Source organism: Eurytemora carolleeae, unplaced genomic scaffold, assembly GCF_000591075.1.
Source record: "Eurytemora carolleeae unplaced genomic scaffold, Eaff_2.0 scaffold1399, whole genome shotgun sequence".
NCBI classification, from domain to species: domain Eukaryota; kingdom Metazoa; phylum Arthropoda; class Copepoda; order Calanoida; family Temoridae; genus Eurytemora; species Eurytemora carolleeae.
Genome location: NW_019397419.1, coordinates 10,392 through 25,685, shown reverse-complemented (window position 1 = coordinate 25,685; position 15,294 = coordinate 10,392). Strand labels below are relative to the sequence as shown.

At 31.4% G+C, this 15,294-nt stretch overlaps 1 protein-coding gene across 3 annotated transcripts; it reads right to left on the bottom strand.

The window, feature by feature from the left end:
- Positions 1 to 4,458: 4,458 nt before the first annotated feature.
- Positions 4,459 to 14,674, bottom strand: LOC111714195 (neuropeptide F). Of its 3 annotated transcripts, XM_023489247.1 has the most exons (7): positions 14,639 to 14,674; positions 10,859 to 10,933; positions 10,262 to 10,335; positions 8,579 to 8,656; positions 5,771 to 5,816; positions 5,425 to 5,471; positions 4,459 to 4,548 (listed from the first exon to the last, which is right to left on the bottom strand). In XM_023489247.1, exons 2-6 carry the CDS (start codon positions 10,928 to 10,930, stop codon positions 5,436 to 5,438), a joined length of 306 nt encoding a protein of 101 aa, XP_023345015.1. In that variant the 5' UTR covers positions 10,931 to 10,933; positions 14,639 to 14,674; the 3' UTR covers positions 4,459 to 4,548; positions 5,425 to 5,435. The 3 variants fall into 3 exon arrangements, with proteins under 3 accessions (XP_023345015.1, XP_023345016.1, XP_023345014.1); XM_023489248.1 differs by lacking the exon at positions 8,579 to 8,656; XM_023489246.1 differs by lacking the exons at positions 4,459 to 4,548; positions 5,425 to 5,471; positions 5,771 to 5,816; positions 8,579 to 8,656 and adding an exon at positions 9,891 to 10,095.
- Positions 14,675 to 15,294: the final 620 nt, after the last annotated feature.

Genomic DNA, 15,294 nt, shown 5'->3' with positions numbered 1-15,294 from the left:
TAATTCACAACGGTACCATTGTTGTAAAAAATAAATGTTTTTTTAGGTTCTCACTGTAACGAGTTATTCAACACAAACAGTTTCGTTCTCCCCCAATACACAGGTATTTAAAACATTAACCCTTTTTTGGTTGGAACCTTTTGTGTCTAGAATAAGATGAGGGAGGGGGATCGGACTCCCCCAACACCAATATTATCCCTTTCTTAGTTGGAACATTCGTAGGGAGAGGGGGGGTTGTCTCCCCAATTACACAGAAATTTAAAAAAAAATCATTCGGTGTGTGTTGGGGGGCCAGGCCGGGGGTGCCTAAAAACAAGTATTTTTAGCATTAATCATTTCCTGGTTGGAACATTTGTATAGAGAGGGGGGGGGATAGAGTTAAGATAAGTGAGTGCCATATTTTATAGCTGGAAATATTTTAGAACTGCTCATTTATGAAAATTATAGACCTTTAATAAACTTCATCAAAGACTAGTTTGAGAACCAATTGTTGCCCTGGGTACTTAATGGTTATTCCCGTCGTTTACCCCAGCTTGGTCGTAAATCACGATTTTTGCTATTTTTCTCCACTTTACTCAATTCAGAATCTCAAAACTAAGCTAAGAACATTAATTAACACATATTACGCATTTACCGCACAGTTAAAGTTTAATGTTCGTATTTATAAGATTAGCGAGAATAGATATAACGCAGTTTAGCTATCTCCACATATGTTTTTAGCGTAATTAAGTAATTTAATCTAATCATGCTACGTATTCAATTGATATGCAGTTTCAATGCATAATGTCACTATATATAGGTCAACAACATAAATTGTTAATAATGTGCAACGTACTGCAGGTTTACAGAATATCATGTTTACACAATATTTGCTACATATAGACGTAGATTAAAGCTTCTTGGTGGAGCAAACAAAATCACAGGTCTTGTTAAATGCGGAACCACAATACCAGAGTTACCAGTTGGGCAAATAAAACCCAATCTAATAAACATGATTTTGAGAAAAACACAACATATAATCAGTTCTTTTGTTTAATGAAATTAGGAACTTATTTTAGAAATGCGTACAACGACAGAAAATAAATAGAAAAAAAGGACATTGGTGTGCAAATTTTAAAATCAGGGAAGTTCTGGGAATCATTGATTCCATGCAATGATATTTTTTAATTTCGGAATTGAATAAAAAAATTAGTTAATTAAAACATTTTCAAAATATGCTGTTAGTTTCTAATTGTTAAAAGTGTGGTAATCCTAAAGGTCGATCCAAAGCCTAAGCTCAGCCAATAAGAGTTCAACATTCAAAGACACGTGTACGGGGTCTGAAGGCTCTGCCTGATTTAGGTGAAACAGGATTGATACAGCTATAACTTAATTCTACGTGGGATTAACCATTTAAAATTTAGATCTATACTTTTTCTTTAATTCCAGAGTTTACATTGTTAAGTTTTCTTGGAAACGGGTAAAATGTTTGTTTTCCTAGATCAATATTGGAAAATTGATCTAAATTCTTTCTAACTATAAATATTTGTAAGTAAAAAAATGTGGGTCTGATAAATATAATATTAAATTATATCATATATTGTAGGTACAACCTAATCTGAACCAGCTAAGCCTTCTGCAAGCTATTCTTCAGCTAAATAGACTTGGAGCTCATCTTCCTGCATAGATGGTGACGTCTGCTGATTTTGACTAATAGTCACGATTGTTTAAAACAAATAGGGTTTCCAATCGTAATTCCGTTGCGCGGAATCGCAACTGTTCACAATTGCGCGGAGTTTACAGGGCTTGCAATTGCGGCAAGTAAAATCCACTTGCGTTGGAAACCAAAAGGTGGCAACATAGAAACGGGTTCAATTTTACACGACGTCACAAGTGTCAAATATAACAAGAAAAACCAAATTTTCTCACTTTAGTTGACATTTTTTCCAAGATTAAATAAAAATATGTAAAAACAGAAAACAAAGAACTCAAAAGCTTTAATCTAAAATTATCACTTTTATTAATAATTTTGTCTGACACAAAAACTAAGTTGACACTTGTGACGTAAGAATACAGCTGTAATATTGTACTCGAATCTATTTGGTTCAAAGCCAAGAACTCTTAAATAAATCAGTATTTTTGAACTGTTCAGTGTTAATCTAAATAAACAAATGAACAGATATGTGTACAAATTATAATAAAATGTTTCTTTAATTAAAACCATTTTTAATTATAGTTTTCGTTTTTTTTTTGAAAAGCTCCACATAATTTCAAGTTTTTTTTTATTTTAAAATTTGAATTTTCTATTTTGTATTTCCATTGAATTTTTAAACCTTGACAGTTCTTTAAAAATATCATCATCATGACCCATGACAAAGAAGATCGAAAAAATGCAAAAATGGTGGTTAAATTTTTGACATTTTTTACGATTATTCAAATAATATTTTCAAATCATTTTGGTAGTTTTCAAAAAAAAATTATGTCAAATTAGGGCATTAATAATTTTTCTTCTAAAAACTTAAATTGTTAAATATATTTTTGAACTTGATGTTTAAATATCAGTAATTTTCTTCATGTTTGTATATGAAGACACATTTGTATTGTTTGCTATTGGTATTATTGTTAAAAATTATTCTTCATAGGATTTAAGCAATTATTGTTACACTACTATCTAAAAAAGTTCTATATGTTATAATGTTCTATATGTTTGTAAGTTTGTTTTCTAACTTTTTGTTAGATCGACTTAAACAAAAACATTGGAAACATATTGCAGATTAATTTTTTATTGTAAATTTTAAAGTTTATGTCTGTGAATTTTGTTAATTAAATATATAGACTGATTACTTTGTTGTTTTGTTTAGAGGGACTGTTATGCATAACAACGTGTGACCCTTCATCTGTAGACCTAATTCACAACGGTACCAATTAAACCTTTATCTGTAGACCAAATTCACAACGGTACCAAGTAAACCTATATCTGTAGACCTAATTCACAACGGTACCAATTAAACCTTTATCTGTAGACCTAATTCACAACGGTACCAATTAAACCTTTATCTGTAAACCTGATTCACAACGGTACCAATTAAACCTTTATCTGTAGACCTAATTCACAACGGTACCACGTAAACCTTTAACTGTAGACCTAATTCACAACGGTACCAATTAAACCTATATCTGTAGACCTAATTCACAACGGTACCAAGTAAACCTTTATCTGTAGACCTAATTCACAACGGTACCAAGTAAACCTTTTTCTGTAGACCTAATTCACAACGGTACCAAGTAAACCTTTAACTGTAGACCTAATTCACAACGGTACCAAGTAAACCTTTATCTGTAGACCTAATTCACAACGGTACCAATTAAACCTTTATCTGTAGACCTAATTCACAACGGTACCAATTAAACCTTTATCTGTAAACCTAATTCACAACTATACCAATTAAACCTTTATCTGCGTAACAATAAAGAAGATATTTCGTCGTTTTATCTTGAATATAAAAAATTTCTTCAGAAACCCGTGATTAACCGCAATTAAAGATGATAAATTTTCAGACAAAAATACAATTATTTCCATCCTTTTTTGTTTTGTAGATGATAGATTAAAGGGGGTACCGTCATAAAAGGAGGCTCATGTGTCTCTTAAAATGGAGGGTAACTTAAAAAAGTCGAAAAATGTGAGAGTGTCAATCTTTCGTCTTTTCTTTAAAAATGCGAATGGTTAATCTTTTCCAATGAATGCATGTATATATATAAAATGAAATATTCCATGATAATGATGAAAAAAACGTTTTGTAAATTCCAAAAACAAAAAGGAAAATTTCAAACTTATGAAAAAGGTAATTTCAAGTAATCCCCGTTCAATGATAAATTCTGACGAGTTGTTTGATGCCAAAAAAGATTAAAAATAAATATTTTATGGCAAACATAAAGGTGATTTTAATTAAAAATTTATTTCAGTAAAAGATTTGCTTAACGAAATAAACTGTAAAAGTCTGCAATACCTATAAAGCTTACATAAAGATACTAGGCTTTTAGGGCGCTTTGCGCCCATCTTCTATTTCAATTGTGAACATGTTCTCTTTGTGTACACTGTAAAACAAAACAAAAAAGTGTTCACGGATTTCATAAAAATTTCGTGAAAATTTAATGAAAATCGAATTTTGTTCGTGGAAAATTTTTAAAAAATCGATCATGCATAAATCTTCCGTGGGGTCACGTGAAGTGCCACCAAAAAATGTTGAGCCCGATCGGTTCAGCTGTTTTGTCGTTTATTGGATACAAACGTACAGGCACCCAAACAAACAAACAAACAAACAAACACCCAGACAAGCAAAGTATATATATATAAAAGTTTACATGGAAAAAGACATTTAAAACTATTCGCCGCGGCAACATTCTTGTTTCCCGATTTTTATCCGATGTAAACAATTTTTTTGGAAAGAACAAAAAACTGATATTTAAATAAAAAATAAAGAGGCAAGGCAAGGATTTATTGGCGTAAAGTAACACAAATCAATTAATTATATTCTGAGAGCCGGGGGTAGAATCATCTCTATTCAAAACCTAAAATAAAGAAAATATATTTTTTTATTACGGATTACTTCAACCATATTTAATAACTGTATCATAGAGCATCCTGTTAACACAATTAGCATTAAACACTAAGCTAGTCTTAGGAACCTAAAAAATTACAAAGATATTGAGTAATCTGTCTAGAGCTGAGCTGAAAACTTTAGAATGGTGGATATCGGGATTAATGCTTGATCTTGTCTTTTTCTTAATCTCCAGATTAAATAATGCTCGTTCTCCTCTTGTTATTAATCTCCAGATTAATTAACCGATCGGGATTAAGGATATCCCATTCTAAAGTTTCCAGCTCTGATTAGATATTGGATATCGAGATCAATGTTTGATCTTCTCTTAAAATTATTTTAATCTTACATTAATATCCTGGAAAGTATCTAAACTGCAACCAATCTAGTGTAAAATATCTAAACTAAACCACCAATCAGAAGCGAGAAATTTGGAAATTTTACGCGTGATTAATGAGATAACTTCCATTGGTTGGAATCCAGGAGGATATCCAGAAGTGAGGAATAAGAAGAAAATTAAAAGTGTTCACAATCGAAACATAGATTTAGCAATCGGGAATAAAGGATATCCATAATCCAATACAAGAGTTTTCAGAGCTGAAAGCTTTAGAACGTGATATCCTAAATCACGATCGGTTAATTAATCTGAAGATAAATAACAAGAGGAGAACAAGCATTATTTAATCTGGAGATGAAGAAAAAGAGTAGATCAAGCATTAATCCCGATATCCACCATTCAATTATATACTCAGTTTAGATTCAGATAATTATAAATAACAACAAAAATGTTTAAATGTCATTTTGTAACTTTCGGAAAAACCTATTTTATAATAACTGGCATTTTTACCTGTAAATGGTTTATGCCTTTCTGTAATAGGCATTCAGAAATCTCTCCTAAAAAGTTCTTTTATTATAGACATTGATTTTTCCATGACAGTATAAACAAACTAATTCCATATTTTGAATATTTTTTTGAGAATTTTACGAAATGTTTAACGGGGTGATTTGTTTTAAGGACAAATAATTCTTTTAAATATATTTTCCAAATAATTAGTAGTTTAAAGGCTTTTCGAGATAATGTTAAACCACTGCTCGAATTCGACATATTAATACAGTATTCAATCCTATAACACCTTTTAATCCCTCTCCCCGCCTGTAAATAAGCATTGAGAATTTAGGATACTAACTATTACCAAGTTTTGAAGAGATCTCATGTCGTCAACTCCTCTCTTCCCAAACCTAGGAGGATGATATCACAGTTATAATAAATACACTGCTAGCTTGTCATGATGAAGATGGCTTAATAGAACAAAATTATCCAGGGATTAAAGGCAGAATTTAAAGAATTTGAGCCGAGTCTCAAATTTAAGACATGGCTCAAATATAGTTAGTTCCACTTGACATTGTATTCAGTGATTTGAGAAGGCGATTAATTGAAACCGGTTTTGGGTGGTTCAGTGACGCGGTTTAAATTCTTTTAATTCTGCCTCAGATTTAGTGAATAGCTGCTTGAGAAGTACATCAGAACCCGAAAACTCTGAAATTTTAAAGAAAGATGACTCTTAGACTCAAGTTGTGACTTTAAAGCACAAGAAACAGCAAGGGTGCAATGAAAACAGACCCATTTCACTTAATAAGTGATTAAATAAGTGTCTTGTAAAACTATTTGCTTTGTAACATCCTCAAATACACTTCAGTATTGCAATACAGTCGTCTTTCCATTTCATAGTTTTCTGGTTATCACTGTAGTTAAACTACATAAACGTGGTTTAATTTAGTTTAAGTGGTTCAACTACTATTTTTTTTGTTTACACAATTTTGCTTAAATCATCATGACGTGTTAGCTCGATAATTATAAGAATAAAATCATGCCACTAAAAGAGAATAACAGCCTTTTAATTGTGTGCAAAAAAATGCATAGCATATACACATTTTTTTACCAGTTAAGTTTTTTTTGGAAAATTTAAAAATTGTTTCTTTGTCAAAAAAGCTGTTTTCTCATCTTTTATTTATACTACGTACGTAATAAAGAAGCATCTGGCAAAAGTGATTGAAGATAAAAGTAAAAATAGAAAATCTAATATATACAACTCTACCAATATAAAATTCTTATGTCTATATACATAAAAATCATTATTGTAAAAACTTATTATAATTATTATTCCAGCTAAATATAGTTTATCTATGAAAAAAATAAGGTGATTGTTTTAAAGATGAGAATGTGTAAAATTAGTAATTTAGGAAAATAAACATACTAATCTTTCGTTTTTATAATTCTAGCCCACTTAGAGCGAAAAGGTTTATGTATGAAAAAAAAACATTTTTTGAACCTTTCAATTGTGCTTAAAAAAGGGCCTTTTACACAAAGAAAAAAATTAATTACGAAAAATACAAAAAACATTTATTGCTTTCGAAGCTGTCAACATCCCCTGCACTCTGAAGTGATTTTTCTTCCTCAAAAACCTTGTTAAAAAAACGGTTATCAACAAATGAACTTGGATCAGTATGGGCTGAAAAAAAAACAAAAAAACACGTCAAACACCGTTTTAAAAAAAATATTTTGAAATAAAAAATCACCATACGGTTTCTGGGCGAAAAAAAAATTCCCTATAAGTTTTTGATATTTTTCAAAATAACAAAAAAATACAATAAGTTGTTTAAGATTAAACCTCTCTTTTTTAAAAACATGGAAAATAAAGCTGAAATAACATAACGTTTTCTCATGTTGACATCAGTGTCTTAATGAAATATAATGAAATATAATGAAAATTTTAAAAATCAATGAGTAACTAATTGTTTCGAAATTCAAGAATGAAAAAAAGTCTAATCAAAAGTATTTTTTCGAGGTGAGGAGATAAAAAGTGTGCAGTCCATAGTTGAAAGAATTTATAAGGTCAGGGGGAATTTCGGTTTATTGTCATAGAAAGAAAATTTAAGAATGAACAATTTAAATTTTTCAGATTTTTGTGGAACCCTTTAAAAGTTTAAAAACCTAACAAAGGTTTTGTCCTTCACTACTTGTGATAACTAATTAGTTTATTTTTAGAACACAAAATAGATTTTAAATGTCCTAAAATCTCTTAAGTTTTAAATGTTTTTATTCACTTTAGAGCATTCCCCTCAAAAAGAATTTAAATTTACTATTTATAACTCTTAGAGTCTTTAGAATCTGTCTCCTTTCAACGAAGTTTTCTCAGAGTTATCAATACTAAAAATTAGGAATTAAAACTTCTAAAAAGCTTATTAAAAAATAGAATAATTCAGTTGAAAGTTGATCAAAATATTTACAGAGCCGGGAACCCATGCACAATCCCGATTGGTTGATCTCGATATCCACTGTGGGCTCTTTTGAATTTTACATAGAATCTGCGTGATCTCTTGATTTTATATATTTCTTGACTTCTGATTGGCTGATTGTTTTCTGCAATTCACTGGGTACATCAAATAAAGAATTAATTAATCTGTAGAGTAACAAAAGATCGAGATCAAGCAATGAGCTTGATTTCAACAATACAAGATCTCTGATCTCAGCTTTTTTTTGTACGGTGGTAGGCGATTATATCAATATAATGAATACAACTTTCGTTTTTATTTTGATTCATATTAAGCTTTTAAACGGAATGAAAACACAAAAACATGGAAAAAAAGATGCACTGTCAATTAAAAAAGGCTTCTCTTTAATTGCTTGTAATTTGAAGAAGATTGTTAAAAGTCGTCTTAATTATATTGATATAATCGCCTACCACCGTACAAAATCTGCATGGCAAATATTAGTTGCCCGAACGACTAAATGTAAAATTTTTGCCATCGGATCTCTGTGGATTCCTTATATTTAAACCAATTCCAACCAACAACTGTGATTTTCTTGTGTAATAATGAAATATAATTTGTACAAGGTGCATGAACTATTTTGTACATGTGCTCCATTCTCATCTGATGCATGATGTGCAATCTGTGCTGCGCACACTGTGTTCACTTTAATAGTGTACACTGTGAACTACCTTGGCCGAGCCCGGCTTGATAGGCTTGAACCGATCAAACTTAGATCACCTACCGATTTCTTAATCGTTTCAAAACCACTAAAAATTCATAAAATATTTACTTTGAAAATGCCACTATTTAATTAATTGAGATCAAAATTTCTTTTTTTTTTTAAATTTATATTTATTGGCCTATTACTGTTACCCAAAAATATTTAAAATAACAGATAGGACAATAGATGTCGTTTTTTCAAGATTTGGATGAAACTCGTTCACAATATCCCTGAAGCAGAAGCCCAAAGGAGTTTCGCGCAGTGAGCATAGATTTATAATATAATATAATATAGAATTATAGGACAGAGAGAGCCTGTTCTATGCCGACTGCGCAAAATTTCTTTGGGCTTCTGCCTTAGTGTTATTGTGAACGAGTTTCATCCAAATCTTGAAAAGACGACATCTAGTGCCCTTTCTGTTATTTTAGATTATCTATGCTATTACCAGTCTAAACTATATATAATTTGAGAGGGGCTGCTTAGCACCAAACCTTGTTATCTGTCCAGAGGAAACATTACAAATTAGAAATTGTAATGTGGAATTTAGTTACTCTCCTACTGAGTTCTAAGATTTGAATTTCATACTAACACTTTTTGGATAAGAGAAAACTTAAGTATTCTTCTTTTTAAGACATTGAGCAAGCATCTTTTCATTAATCAAATTCTTCTTTATAAATTATTGTTACTTTTTTTACCTTAAAATTGCAGAAAATAAAATAAAATTTGTTATGCCTTAAATGTTTTTAAACGTCATGCCGATTTCAAATTTTCCCCTTGGTTTTGTTAAATTATAGAATTTTATGCATTTTGATGATTTTTCCTGTTTTGACATTTTGAATGATGTCTAAAAAATTTCAAGGTCTAAAAAACTGTTAATTGATGGCTCATTAATGGCACTGTTAACAATTTAAAAATATTTGCCGTTAACGCTGCTAATAATATCAAGATCATCAACATAACGGTATAGCTTAAACAAATTTAAATACCATCAATTGAAACAACCGTTCTGTTTTTAGCTAAAATACTAATGGCTATCTGAGAAAAATAACTATTGACGAACGACTAGCAAAAAGTCAGAACGTTCCCATCCCTAGTCAGGGGCACATTTCAGCAGAAATTATCAGTTTTTAGAAGCTTTAAAATTGCCTTTTAATGGCTTCTAAAACATGCCTTTGCAATTTTAGAATTAGACTTCTTTAGTTTAATTTAGATTGTCTATAATTTTCATAATAAAGCTTCAACATACTGCAAAATTTTGTGATTTAAATGTTATAAGTCTTTTAAAAATGTTAGTTTTAATCTACTAATAAATGCTCTGCCAACCTTCTACAGCAGCTCAGGCTAAATAGCGTCTTATTTCTAACCCAACACTTTTCCAGGCTAGCTGGACAGGTTAGAAACTGCCATGACGTCATTATAGATCTGATGGGAGCAATCTTTACTTGTCCTTTTTTACCTTTTATCCTCTCCATTTCATTTTCCCACCTAAATTCCTTTTTAAGTTTCTTTGATTTTTTAATTCTAGCAAATTGTTTAAATAAGTGTATTGAAAAGTGAAATGTAACTGACAATCAATTTTTATTTGAGAGCAAATTGTTTAGAAAACAGCTGAATAAAATTCAGTTAAAAACTTAGCGACAACCTTTTTTACCTGGGCCTGACTTGTTCGCTATAGAAACTGTCCAATTCTGCCAGATACTTTATAGCATCAGCCATAGCTCCCTCCTAAAGAGTAACATATGTGTTTAATGTGGTATAGGCAATCAACAAATGATTTGATCTATCAGTCTCACATGAGATTTGTCAAATGTGCCGTAAGAATTGTTAAATAGCGTTTGCTATGACCCAAATGCATTGACAGCAGCGCAACGGTAATACAATACCTTGTCACTATTTAAAGCAGTTTTGTGTCGGATGACAAGGCTGAAGAGTTTTCAGAATGATGTAAGTTGATGTGAGACAGGTTAGATATATATTTAGGGGCTGGTTCAGAAGCAAGTCAGCTTATTAACATATCCATAGGCAAGTCAGCTTCTTACTTGTGTGAAGGCAAGTCATATTGTTACACAAGTCAGGTATTCAGTTTCTTACTTATTGGTGGCAAGTCATATTGTTACCTATTCGAAGACAAATTGTTCGGCTTCTTACTCATTCGCAGGCAAGTCAGATTCTTACCTGACACCTGTGCGGAGGTAAGTCAGATTCTCACCAGCTTTTTATAAATTTAGAGGGAATTCAGCATCATTACCTGTTCGGAGGCAGGTCTAGCTGCAGCAAGCTGACAGATGAGTAAAAGAGCTAGAGATAGAACAGCAATCATTACCTAAACAGTTATATAAATATCAGCACCTTCTCACAACTGCACTATAGTTTTCATTCTTGGTATCAATTAATATAGATTCGTATCTATCAAGATCAATTTGCATTGAGAAAGTCATTTTATCAATAAATTGAAAGTTTTTTGTTGACCATTGCGCAAGCCTTCTTAATTGTTTGGATATATTACAAAAAGACAGCTGACCAATAGGACAACACACAAATAGGCTAGGTTAGCCAAGCACCTTATTTAAACTTTGTAAATAGACTAGGATTTCCAGCGAAAATTTCGCATTTTTAGCGAAAAAAATTTTTGGCGACCATTTCGCTTCATTTTCGCATTTCGCTCGCTCGCGAAAAATCCGAAAAAATGCGAAAATTTCGCAAAAAAAATAATGGGAAAATATCACGAAAGAAATGGAAATTATGCAAAAAAGACGAAAGTTTCACGAAAGGTACATTTTTAAAAACAAGTGCAAAGTTTTAGCGAAATAGTTGCGAAAATTCATCAAAAAAGACTAAATTTTGAAAATACGAGTCTCATTTTCAAAGAGAAATTTATCCGCGAGCACAATTGATGGATTCAAACAAAATATAAATATAGATTTTAGAACGACTTGGAGACATCAGACAATTCATAGATTTGCTTGAAAACACTTTCTCGACCGTTAAGATCTTTCTTCTTAAAACACAAAATAATATCTACTACGGGAAGAACCAAAATAATTCGGACACTTAAAAATATATCTATTCTTCAAATATTGAGCTATCAGAGCAGAGAATTCCACAAGTTCTTTAGAGTAATTAATTTTTTGTAGCTATAAAACTTACTGTTTTCATCAAACTTTCGCATTTTCGCAAAATTTTTTTTTGCTAATTTGTTTTCTCACGAAATTCTGCTTCGTTTTTGCTTCATTTATTTTCGCGAAAAAATGCGAAATTTCGCAAAAAATTTTGAGAAATGCGACCGAAACGTTTCGTTCGCTCAAAACCCAAAAAAAGACTAGCTTAGCCAAACATCTTATTTATACTTTATACATTCTAACAAAGTTTTCAGTGAATCAAAATGTCTTTCGTCATTGTTTTTTTTTGCAGTCCACATGCATTCTTAAAACCTTTTATATCCCAGCAAAAAAGGCCCTCAATGCTTAACTTTGATCAGCAAAAGAGTCATTTATAAATAAGTTTTATAGAAGATTACCATTTTGTTTAGTTGTAAATTTAACACTGTTTTAATACAACACTTATAATTGAAAACATTGTGCACAAACTAAGTTTTATGATCCGTATCATATTTGGATTTATATTATATTTGGTCAATATAAAAATAAAATTGTGATACTACGAGGGATTGTAAATAGAAAATTAATGAACCTGTTCTATACAAAATCTCTTTATTTGAAATGAAGTGTAAAATGTATGGCGCCTACAAAATCTACTCTGTAACATATTTGTTCTTTATCTAATTGTCATTTACTCTGTGACCCCTAACCACAGACTACACAGACTGCTCATACACTCTCCCTGGATAGGCTGAGTAGGCCTATAGTGTCCCGGCACGCCATGCTACGGTTCCATGTAATTTTTTTTTGACTGACATCTCACGGCCACTTGTTGCATTCAAAGAAATACTCAAACATAAAGTTTATTTTTTCCATTTCCTATTCAAAGGATCCTTAAATATCCTTGAATACAGATGTCTCCTGATTGGTCGTGTACAGTACTTTTACAATAGAACATGCTGTGGAAAATATAGCATATTATAGGTGTTAATCGATCTCTGTAACTCTCTTATCTCTGACCCCAAACATACTTCAGTCTGTGAGCTCGATCCCTTGGTCTTTTATGGCCTTGGCGCTTGACTCTTTAATAGACTTCATCACTGAACCACCAGATCATAAGTCACATTTTAAATTCTAAATTTTTTAATTACAATAAAAACAAACTTGAAATTTGCTAAAGTTTGCAGATTTTTGTGCAACCACAAAAAAATCCGAGCAATCTTAAATTTTCAACAAAAAATGGCTGAACATTGAAAACAAGATTCTAAATTTTTATAATTTGTTCCACTTAATCTTCATTAGAAGTAAATATTTCCATTTACTACATAGCACCGATTTAAGGATTCATCTCTAATTGGATAATGAGATAGATAAATGCAATTTCTATTGGTTCAGAATATACACCAAGCAAATGACTGAACCCAGATTGGATCAGACGCTAAGGCGTACAGTGTTAGATTTAATAAAAAATAATTGATTGAGAAATATAGAATTTTTTATTGTTTAATCTTACGTTAATCTTTTATAATAGTCTATATTTCTGTATGAATACTGCACATTCTGCTCTACCAGTCGGACTGGTACTACAAATAAATTTTAAATTTTCAGTGATCTTTCAATACCCCTTTGGATCTAAAAACATTGTGTTAAGATCATTATAAAGAACCCATCAAAGCTATAAGTACATTTTTTACTTTTTCAGCAGAGTTTAGATATATTTATATATTTCAATAATTTTTGAAAACAATATTTTTTCTATGAATAACCCATTTTGTTCGTTTTTAAAATAATTTTTCAAAATAAATTAGTTTTTAATCGTTCACTTTTTTCTCGTTTGTTTTTAAAAAACGATAGGTTTTTATAATATCGCTGAACGATCCAAATCGTTGGTCCATTATTCATGAACGATTTTGTTAGTTCAAGAATAAGGAAAAAGTACTTCTTTACATACTTAAATATGTACGACCTGGTGATCAAAAAAAAAAAAATTTAAAACTTTTTACCACAATCGGTCGTTTCAGCCATTTTTATGTTTATTGGATACAAACGTTTTAAAACATACAAATCTATTTTAGATACATGTATAGTCTCAGTAGAAGTAAATATTTCCATTTACTGATAGTGCCGATTGAAGGATTCATATATCTAATTGGATAATGAGATAGATAGAAAGATAGATGTTACCGCCATACTATTTAACTATTGGTTCAGAATAAACAACAAACACGTGACTGAACCCTGATTGGATCAGGCGCTAATAGACCGGCATACAGGAATTCGTAAAAAAGTAATATAACCAAAATAAAATAAGATTTTTGAATTTTTCTCCAGGTTTATTTGGATCTGTATTCTGTAAAGACTTTCCGCAACATTTTCCAAAAAAAATCTTGATGATTTTTTATTGGACTTTACTTATGTTGGATTTTAGACGTTCTCCGGTATTATCATTATAAATTACTTTTTTACCGTGACTTATGAATTCCAAATATACGTGAAAAAAATTAAAAAAAAAAACAGAAGAAGAAAAAGAAATAAATTAAAATTTCACCAAACATCAAACATTTTTTCGTAGGTTTGGGGCTATGTTCACATTGCACAACTCCGTTAATGAACGGAAATATCCGTGTTGTTAACAGAAAATACTTTTTTTTGGTTGAAAATTGGATAATTTTATTTTAGTATTATGCAGAGTTAGCATTTTTTAATTCAAAACCAACAGATTTTTATCAGAAATTTGACAACGAACGGGAATTTTTAAAAACGTATTTTTTTACCTTTTCTAATTTAAGCATTTTTTTTTAAAGATTTACAAACTTGAAAAATAGTGAAATGGGTAAAGTTTGTATGGAAAGACCGTGTAATTTTCAACTTGTTTGTTAGACTTTAAAAAAAGTACCATTCTCCCCCACCCCTCCCTCCCATTTGCTGACCTGTATGTTAGTTCTTGTTGAGGTTTAGTTCTGAAGTGACCGAATACATGAGTATACCTCTCTTAAATACTCCAGAATATATATATTCATTTCCTCTTTCCTCCGTCATACACCGATACCACTTGCTCCCCTCCCCGCCCACCAACCCCCCCCCCTTTCACCAAACACCTCTTAATCAACCATCCAACCAGCTCTTTTGCCCAATACTCAAAAACTCACCTACTTCACCAACCTTTACCTAACCATTCCATCTCATTCATCTCATATAACCCCTCCCTTCCATACCTATTACCGTCCTCTCTCCCACCAACCCCCTTCCTCCCACTTATTTCCTGACTCCAGTGCAGGCAACACACTGCCATCCCTTCCCTTCACCCCTTACCTCTCTCCCCCCCTACCATCTACCCCCTACCTCTAATCTACCCCCCCCACTCCCACCTGTCCCCTACCTTTCACCTATCGAATGTTTGTCCAGCTATAGGTGGGTATATTATGACGTAGAGAGGGATGAATATTGGCTGTCAAACTATGGACATTACATTCAATACAAGATTTAGCAGCTGCAGTGAAATATATTGATCTTTTTAAAATTGAGTTTTGAAGAATCATATTATTGAGAAAGAACTAAAGATCACAAATACGAAAATGAGGGAAAA